The sequence below is a fragment of the Delphinapterus leucas genome, chromosome 7 (assembly GCF_059928025.1).
Source record: "Delphinapterus leucas isolate spDelLeu-1000000601 "Yukka" chromosome 7, BTC_Dleu_Yukka2, whole genome shotgun sequence".
Lineage (NCBI taxonomy): Eukaryota > Metazoa > Chordata > Mammalia > Artiodactyla > Monodontidae > Delphinapterus > Delphinapterus leucas.
This window is the reverse complement of record NC_143135.1, coordinates 94,990,418-95,000,483: the sequence shown is the minus strand read 5'-3', so window position 1 is coordinate 95,000,483 and position 10,066 is coordinate 94,990,418. Positions and strand designations below refer to the sequence as shown.

The following is a 10,066-nucleotide window of genomic DNA, read 5'->3' as shown; positions in this document are numbered from 1 at the left end:
GAAGTAAAATTAAGGATGAGGAAGTTAATGTAGCAATGTAGAAACATTAGCTAGAGCAGTTTCAATTAGGATAGAAGCCAGAGTGAAGAAATATGGCTATAAAGGAAGACCAGCCAGAAAACCAAATGTGAGATACGAAACTCAAGGGGAAGACTGAAGATCGAGAAGCGGGATTGACAAGATTCCTGATGAGGCTGGAAATAAGGTTGGAGGGATTAGCCTTGAAACTGTGGGGCCTTTTCCACAGATGCAATGATGGAAGAGAAGTTTGAAAGTGGAAATTCTGAAATCTATGAAGTAGAAGGCAAGGTCATCTCAGTGTGAGGGTTAAGTGGGAGGGTGGGAGAAAACCTAAGGAAAGAAGTTAAAGTTTGGAATAGCTGTTGTAGTTAAGGACACACAGAAGTGTTGTTGGTCACACCACTCTATAAAGTTTGTGTCATTTTTCTCCAACAGTAGCCTGTAGCTGGGATATTGGAGCAGAGGGAAATGGTTGGGTTAATCTGGGCTGAGGTTTTACATAGCAGAGGTGCAGAAACAAGGGGCAAGAAAGGGGAACTTGATAGTGAATGATTAAAATGAAAGACCTGGGGTTTAGGCCAGATGAAGAAAAGTGAAGCCAAAAGTGAACTCCTTAGGAAGAAACATGCCCTGAGACTCATCTGAAGATAACTCCAGGGTCCAAAAGCCTGGTAAGGCAGGTTAGGTCAGCCAGACCACACATTTGATACGACCTTTAAAAAAAAGTAAAGTTCAGAGCCCTCTAAGTTTTCAGAGGGATTTCTGGAACTGCCACTAGCTTTTGATACTGTAATAAAGCAGTGATAACAAAAGTTAAGTCAGATGTTCATTTATTAAATACAAGCTTTGAACAAACACCCCCAGGCAAGTATGACAAGAAGTAACCTTCCTGGAATGTTCCAAAATACAGTTACGTTGATCAAGTTTTATTTCAATCAAACTTTTTGTCGTTTTGTTCTTCATTTTGTTTCTAGGTTCTTTTTCTTTTCCAAGCAGTTAGCGCATGTGCATTATTTCCTCACATGACATCAACAGTGCAGCATCAGCCTCTGGCTTGTAAAGGCACCCAGTAGACTTATGCTCTGTGCAATGGCTGCTTAGTAACCAGCATCAAATAAAGTAATGAAGCTTTTGTAGAGTGTGATACCAAATAGCAACTGGCACCTTCACCTGCACCATTAAAAAACCTTTGACATTTCTTTCAGTTTTCACATATCCATTAAAAACTATATTAAAAACAAACAAACCCAGATTGCTTGATAAAACCTACTTAATTTTCCAAGTTTAGTATTACCCTCTTAGTAAGCAATACTAGAGCTGATTAGAGTCTTCACTTTCCTATCAAACGCTAGCAGCAAAGCCAACACATAAAACTAGGTATGTCAGAAAGTCTGCTCTGATAGATTTAGAGCTTGCTGAGTTCCAGAAAACACAAGCCCTCTTTAAGCTTCTGAGTGCACATATGCACCATGTTGTACCACGATCATAATTTTTTAGTCGCATTTTTGGGATGTCTTAAATTACTTCAAGGAAAGGAAAAAGGCACAGAGGACACTTGGTTTCCTTACCAATAGTGGCCTTAAGCTACGCACTTGCCTTTGTGATGAGTTTATAGATATTCAGCAGCATTAATGGTGCCACAGCCATTCATAAAAAGTTTCAGGAAAAGAGATTTTTAAAAAACAAACAAAAAACCTTGCCAGAAAAGGCTTACAATCTGAAGACTTAACTTAATACAGAAGTAGAATACAGACACAGATACAAGAGGCAGCATAGAGGTTGTTAACTAGAAAGCTGCTGGGAACAGCTGCCTTCTGAGGTTTTGTGCCCGTTTTTTCCTCCAATTTTCTCCTATAAAACTCTGGTCTTTTCCCCACTTCTTTTAAAAATGAAAATATCCTTCTACATTGGGTTTGGAAGATAAATGCAAATAAATTGAAGCTTATTTTATACAGTTCATTCTCAGAGAAGTAAAGGAGGATAATAAATATGAAAAGAAGCTCATTTTAAGAAAATAAACAAATCCTGTCAACCCATGCCTTAAAGACCCAGGGAGCATACTGAATTACTATCTTACATTCTGGCATTTGCGAGAGTCCTAGACTGCCTTTTTCATTTATAAGCACAGCAATAGGCAACATCTACTTTATATCTAGTGTGGGATGCCCTCTGACTTGAGGGTTTCCAGCTGATACCATCAAAAACACATCAAGGACTGCTTATAACAACTTGTGTTGGATTACCATAAAACTACCATCTTATTTGAAAGAGGTCGTGGTTAACAATAATATCCTCTAAATGAAGCAATGACCCGTTTCTAGATCATACCACTTTTCTTGTTAGTTATATTTTTGGGCTTAGAGGGATAGTGATGTAGACAGTCCATAGGGGAATGTGCCTCACTCAGCATGTTAAGCTGCACAACTGAGTAGGGAACTCAAGCTCAACCTGTAAAAGTGGGGCCCATCCATCTACTAACTACATAGGCCTAAGTGGGTATTTAAAATGGTTTGTGGACAAGGTTGTGCTCAAATTCCTGCTCTGTTAATTGATGACCTAAGGCTGAGTTAGAAGCAGCTCTTAGAAGTCAGGTCATAAGCCCAAACAAACGTTAACTATATACATTTTACAGTCTCAGAATTTTGTCTAGAATAAGTGTTGGTAAACATGGCCACACACTGCATACATCTTACCATGGAAGAGACAATATAAAGTGGTACTCTGTTTACACTAGACCAATATAAAAATGTACATGGTGTGTGTATGTAGGTGTGTGTGTATATATATATATATATATATATATATATATATACACTGAGATATACTGCTGATATTAGTGTCTTAAAATGACATCTTTCATAGTTACAATATTTGTTGCCTAACTTTTCTACTCAAGCCTAGTCCTTGATTTCCAGCAGATGAAAAGGGCCCAACAGCCTGCTTTTTTCACCTCAGAATTTTCTGAATAAAGTGTCAAAACTGCAAATTTGTTCTACCAATCCTCCTAAAAATATTATAGGGCTAAATTTTCTGTGGTAATGACAACTCCATGGGGGAGTGTTTGGCCTCCAAGGTGTCTCTGAGTTACAATGTAACACAAAACTAAGAGCTACCAACTGAAGTTGCATAAGATTCCTTTTTTCATGTCATCTTTCATCTTATTCAAAAATCTACTCAAACATCAAGGTATCTGCTTTTATACAAAATGTTATTCTGTAACATTGCAGAGCTGTAACAAGGAAAAGGGCTGAAGTCTGGGTCATAAAGTCTAGTAAATACCTTGATAACACAGGACTTTCTGATATCAGCTGTCAATACGTGACATCATATACTTAAAAGCAGTGCTCACCAAAGATGTCTGAGCAGTTCTTGGAAGAGAAATAGTAGGGTGGCAGGAGGTTTTAGCAGTTGAAGTTAATGTAATTTAAGGTAAGAAAAGGAAGAAGAAAGAACAGGAAGAGATATAACAAAGGGTAAAAATTAGTGATGATTTCCAAACGTGGTGATGCTATAAGTATAATTTCCTGCAAGCCAGGAGCACTGTAAAGTTCTTAGGAATTTTAATTATCATAATTTGAGAAAGAGCAGTTCTCTAATTTAGTAAAGGGTGAAGAAAAAAAAAGAAAGCAAGAAAAAGGAAAGGAACAGAACCAGAAAGAGAGAAACCACAAACAATTGTTTATCTACACTCTGGGGTTGGTTTTTGGTTTGTTTAGGTCACAGTATTTATTCAAGTTGCTCCTTTTGTTGTTGTTTCCTCTCTGCAAGCCACCGTTGGATTTTTTCTTTTAGTTCTGTGTTTGGCCGGATCTGGTCCATGGTGAGGGGACTACGGTTAAAGGGATCTGTTTGGTCACTGAGACAAAGAGAAAAAGAGAAATGGGGTTATTTCCGTACGTTCGAACATCTTCAGCCAAAAAGAGAATACCTAGGCATCCCACCTTGAGACTGAAGCTAGAGTGTATTATGATTCTGAATCAAGTGCTGACTTGAGGTTAGAAAGAATGGGATGACAGAGAGTGATTTGGGAGGTTTTTTTGTTGGTTTTTTTTTTGCAGATTTTTTAGCTACTTTGTCTCTCCGCTTAACAAACTTTATCTCAACATTGCTCTTCAGATGGTATATGATTCCATTTCCCCAAGACAGAGACCCTATAACAATCATGTCGGCATAAAGAGCTGTTTGTAGTTTTAGTGACAGACTCTTGAAACAGTATAAGGTGTTAGGGGATAAAGCTTTGTAGGCTGACACTCGATTTAGCTAGCTGATTGCTCTTCAAGTAAATGCAGATTATGGCTTCCTCATAGGTAAGATGATATACCTTCTCTCTGTATTCTCAAGCCACGATAAAAATATAAACTCTCACTGACACTTTGGAAAAAACATACTACCCAGCACAGCATCATGCATATAGCGAGTGCTTAATACCAAATACCATCAAGTAGAACATCCTTTTTTCCAATATTTAAAAAACATTATTTCCCTAGATCTGGGTCAACTTATATAACTTCATTTTAAATAGGCAGAGTCTCTCAGTACCCATTTCTTTCTAACGCTGCACTTAGAGTAGGCAGGCTGGGGAAAACTTGCAGTCACCATGGCTGAGTCCAACAGATGCAGCACAATGTGGGTAAACCCATACGATGAGTGTAAAACCCGAATTTTTTTTTTCAATCTGTCTTTTATATTTTTACTACTAAAGTAAAATTAAAACAATTTCAAGTCAACTTATACTCCAGGTTGACTTTTTCTTTTTTTTTTTTGCGGTACGCGGGCGTCTCACTGTTGTGGCCTCTCCCGTTGAGGAGCACAGGCTCTGGACGCGCAGGCTCAGCGGCCATGGCTCACGGGCCCAGCCGCCTCGCGGCATGTGGGATCTTCCCGGACCGGGGCACGAACCCGTGTCCCCTGCATCGGCAGGCAGACTCTCAACCACTACGCCACCAGGGAAGCCCAAGGTTGACATATTTTATAATTGATAGAAATTATTTCCTTGAGGAAGGAAGAGGTAAAGTTAGCTCCAGCATTTCTCAACAGGTGTCTTGTTTTGGATGTTGAAATCCTTAACAATCAAGTGATACACTTCTACCAAAATGCCTCCTCAACACAATACGTTAATAAATCAACAACGTGGAGTACCTATTAGGTGCACAGTACTGTACTGGGAGAAAAAGATGATAGCAGACAAATGTACACCTGTACTCTTGAGGCTGCTTTCGGGGGCTGGCTTACCTGAGCAAATGTCTGGCAATGGTGGATCTATCCACAGTGACTCTGGAAGACGGCAGCACCACAGGGTCAGACATCAGTGTGCTCATGATGGGATCCAGAAACTCATCACAGGCATCTGCATAGGTCTCCTCTTCCTGTTGCTGGAGGTCTGCGAGAGACTGAGCACAAATACCGGGCAGTTACGGGGAAATCACACAAGCAGCTGAACTCAAAATGCTCAATGACTATACCTTAATCTTCAAGGGTTATTGTTAGTAACCCTTTATGGCGACAGTAACAATTCTCAGCTTTATGTTCTAAACAAGCCAATATGGATACTATAGGAGCAAATTTAACATTCAGCCCCAACTCTGAATCTTCAGTTTGGCTCAGCTGCTAGCAACCATGACCAGAAATGGATCTAAATGTTAACAGGGAAAAAAACCACACCACGCTCAACATCCATCCTTCTGACAACAACCCGGCTGTAAGGGGTGGGGGTTGGAGGGGGTTATCAGTTGTATAATTACAGAGTTACCCATGCAGTCTGTGTATGAAAAGCAGTTTCCGGTTTTAGGTACAAACAGGTATGGGAATTTAAAAGTGGCTTCAACATCTGCTTGAACTTTAGTTCCTCAGCGATCCATCTGCCTAAGCTCTAGGCAAAGATGAAGCCCAATTCAATAAATAAGTAACTCAATGAAGGGAAGACTGCTGTCAATTAGGAAGGTTTTCCATTAGACTCCGCGCCATAATTTTTCCTTCTTCATAAATGCAAATGAAGCTGCTCCAACGAAAGGGATTAGCTGAGTACAATACAGTATTTTAATCTTTAAAATGTATGGCCATTCCTATATAAGCCAACTACCAACTACAAATAGAGAGAACAGAGAAAAATCAATAAAAATCAATGACTAAAAGCTACTAATCTTGAATTGTATTCTAAAAAGTTCTGTATAAATATCGTAGATTTTCAAGTCTATTGGTAACACTGTACAGAGAAGTTTTCATAAAAACAGCCTATTAAAAATCTGTAAATTCTTTTCAGTAGAAGCTTCTTAAATTATTTTTCTGTTCTCACCCTCATATTGAAAAGAGTAGTACTATTAAAGAATATGGTAGTTTTAGCTATTGACTAATCAGGAAGAATCAGCTATTTATATTTTCTCAACCCAATACTCTTTTCCCCCCTCAAATTGGGTAAAAAAGCAGAACGGCTGAATTGACATAGTTTTTATTGAACATGTTAATAAGCAAATTATCCTCCTCCTTACCTTGATTCTCTCTGCTAAGTTGCTGAAAGCCACAATCATATTCCCAGGCTTATTTATTTTCTTCAGGACTCGGACTGTCTGTGCAAAGAGAGTTGGGGAATAGGAACGTCCATCCTTGGGCACAGTGGCACAGAAATTCTCCTCATCCCTAGAAGGTCAGCATCAGAAAGAAACTGAGCATCAGAGGATAGGTCAAAGAGGGCAAAAACGGATGGGTTGAGGAACAAAGTTCCCCATCACTTATATACCATGAATGTTCTTTTGATATAGAATGATTTCTTCTAATTTTTAGGAAGGAAGTCTTATCAAGTATCCCATGACCTTAAAAATATACTGCTTTTCCAAACAATGGATCAGTAAAGTTTATCTTTGCACAGATCAAGGCAAAATGTTGGAAATTCCAAATAACGTCCCACAGGTCGTACAAAATCTCATTATTTAAAACTACAGAAGATTCCTTCATCAGCCAACTAGAAACAAACCATTTCCTTTCTATTTCCACATAATTACCAGCTAGTCATTCCATTGTCAAAACCCCCAGTTAAAACATGAGCAAGGCCTCTGGCCTGCCCAATTAAATCTCAGGTACCCAAGATTTAAGTAGATGGTGCAGATATCTGAAACGAGCTGCTGGGGTTTGAAGTCAAATTCACTGAAGTCCTTGACTTTTAAGGCCCCCATCTTGGGGCCAACCAGGTGCTGCAGGAAGTAGTTCAGCATGGAGATGATGCGCTCAGCCAGGAAAGGATGCACAAAGAGGGATTTGATCTCTGGAAAAAAAGCCAAAGTCTGTGAAAACTCAATCCATTAGCAATCTTCAACTTACAATGTCTTAGAGTTTTACTTGGAGACCTCTGGGGACTGCTATTTTTTAAAATACATTTTCATTGCATTTTCTAATATTAGAAAATATTAGACAAGGAACAGCAAACAAACAAAATATAAAAACTACTACTCAGATGTAAACACTGTTAACATTTTGCTAATATATCCTTCTAGTTTTCCTGTCCTTATTTACATACATATACATTTATAAAACAAAATGATTATCATGTTGTACATATTCTGTAACTTACTTTTTTCATTAATGATATCGTAAATACCTTACCATTTCAGTAAATATAGGTTCCTGTGCTGTTCAACATGGTAGCCACTGGCCACATGTGACTATTTAAATTAATTAAAATTAAGTAAAAAATTCAGTTTTTCAGATACACTACCCACATTTCAAGTGTTCAATGGCCACATGTGGCTAGTATCTATAGTATTGGACAGTTCAGATTTATAGAACATTTCCATCACATAAAGTTCTATAGGATAGTGACGATTCATACCTTTTTTTTTTTTTTTTTTGCGGTACGCGGGCCTCTCACTGTTGTGGCCTCTCCCGTTGCGGAGCACAGGCTCCGGACGCGCAGGCTCAGTGCCCATGGCTCACGGGCCCAGCCGCTCCACGGCATGTAGGATCCTCCTGGACCGGGGCACGAACCCGTGTCCCCTGCATCAGCAGGCGGACTCTCAACCACTGTGCCACCAGGGAAGCCCTCATACCCTTTTTAATGGCCACATAGTTTTCTAATGTGTGACTGCACCATGAGTTATTTATTTACTTTATCTTTATTGCTGGACATTACTATTGTTTTCAATTTTTTCTTATTATAAGCATTTCACTAACTGATGAACTTCACTGTGTACATATCTTGTAGACATTACTCCTTCCAACAAATTTGTAGGTCACGGCATGAATGAATGAATGAATAAATAAATAAATACCAAGTGCAACAAGCCAAGTAGTATAAGGCTTACTTAGTACTGCTGGCTCTTAATTTTTCAATTTTAGTCATTATCTGTTGACTCTACTACTGATGAGAGTTTAGCTCTCATTGCTGTCCCTCTTCCCCAAATACAAATTCCCCTAATATATAAACAAATATTTGGTGAAATAATTTAGACTTTGTCATTAAGATTATATAAATATCATATACAGCAGAGCCACATGGTATTCTAATGATTATATATATAAAATAATATATACTTTTTATTTTTATTTATTTTTAAAATAATATACATTTTAATTAAAAAAATTTTTTTAATTTATTACTATTTTTGGCTGCATGGGTCTTTGTTGCTGCACACGGGCTTTCTCTAGTTGCAGCAAGCAGGGGCTTCTCTTCGTTGTGATGCACGGGCTTCTTATTGCAGTGGCTTCTCTTGCTGCGGAGCATGGGCTCTACGTGTGCGGGCTTCAGTAGTTGTGGCACGTGAGCTCAGTAGTTGTGGCTCGCGGGCTCTACAGCGCCGGCTTAGTAGTTGCGGTGCACGGGCTTAGCTGCTCCACAGCATGTGGGATCTTCCCGGACCAGGGCACGAACCCATGTCCCCTGCATTGGCAGCCAGACTCTCAACCACTATGCCACCCGGGAAGCCCCTATACTTTTTTTTTTTTTGCGGTACGTGGGCCTCTCACTGTTGTGGCCTCTCCCGTTGCGGAGCACAGGCTCTGGACGTGCAGGCTCAGTGGCCATGGCTCACGGGCTTAGCTGCTCCGTGGCATGTGGGATCTTCCCGGACCGGGGCACGAACCCACATCCCCTGCATCGGCAGGCGGACTCTCAACCACTGTGCCACCAGGGAAGCCCCTATATATACTTTTTAATACTTTTTTTTCCCGCTTATTTTCAGAGTACCTATCATTAAATCTTTCTAAACTCTCCACCAGAAATGTAAAACTCTCAAAAATAGTTTTTGGAGATGTTCTTTCTGGAAGCTTCCATTCCTCACTCCAATCTGGACTCCTTGTTTTATAGGCCTATGGTGTGGTGGTCATACAAGCTACCTCTATCATCAGCCTGGGAACTTCCTTTGCATCTCTCTTACAGGATTCCACTTTCCTCCTTCATTTTGATGGAGTATATTTATCCTTTTGTACCTTCTCAAAAAAGGGTACACCGGAAGTAAATCTGATACCTTCACGTCTGAAGATGTCCTTACATTTTACCCTCAAACAGGGTAAAATGGTTTGGTGGGCAATAAGATTCTAGGCTGAAAAGATATTTTCCATCAGGACTGTGTTCCAGCTTCAAACGTCAGTGCTGTGAAATTCAAAGATGTTTAAACCATTGTACATGACCTGATTTTTCTCTGGAAACTTTTAGGTACCCTGATTTTCTGAAATGCCGCAATGATATACCTTAGTGTGGGGGTTTAAAAATTCCCTGCACTGGGTACTTGGTGGCTCCTTTTAATTTAGAATTAGTTTTGGGGAATTTGGGAGGTATTATTTCTTTGATAACGTCCTTTCATTTTTCTCTTTTGACACTTCCTAGATTGATCCTTTATTTTCTTGTTTCCTCTTCTAATTTCCATCTCTTTTTCTGTTCTACTTTCATGGAAGAGTTCCTTGAATTTATCTTCTAACCCTTCTACTGACTTTTCAAAATTTCTGAAGTTATATTTTCAATATCCAAGAGCTCCTTCTTGTTCTTTGCATAATCCCTTGTGTTGCCTCTTTGTTTCTGTTTTATGTATGCTGTATCTTCTCTCATACCTGAGATTATAAA

The 10,066-nt window shown here is 39.3% G+C and overlaps 1 protein-coding gene across 5 annotated transcripts in view; it reads right to left on the bottom strand.

The window, feature by feature from the left end:
• Positions 1 to 834: 834 nt before the first annotated feature.
• Positions 835 to 10,066, bottom strand: part of UBE4A (ubiquitination factor E4A) — a 35,023-nt gene continuing 25,791 nt past the window's right edge. For 3 of the 5 annotated variants that reach the window (XM_022559120.3, XM_089915637.1, XM_089915638.1), the window contains 4 exons: positions 7,096 to 7,276; positions 6,507 to 6,654; positions 5,254 to 5,411; positions 835 to 3,877 (listed from right to left, as the gene is read on the bottom strand). In XM_022559120.3, coding sequence (XP_022414828.1) covers positions 3,748 to 3,877; positions 5,254 to 5,411; positions 6,507 to 6,654; positions 7,096 to 7,276 — 617 coding nt within the window. In that variant the 3' untranslated portion in view covers positions 835 to 3,747. The other 2 variants (XM_022559121.3, XM_089915639.1) reach the window with 2 other exon arrangements.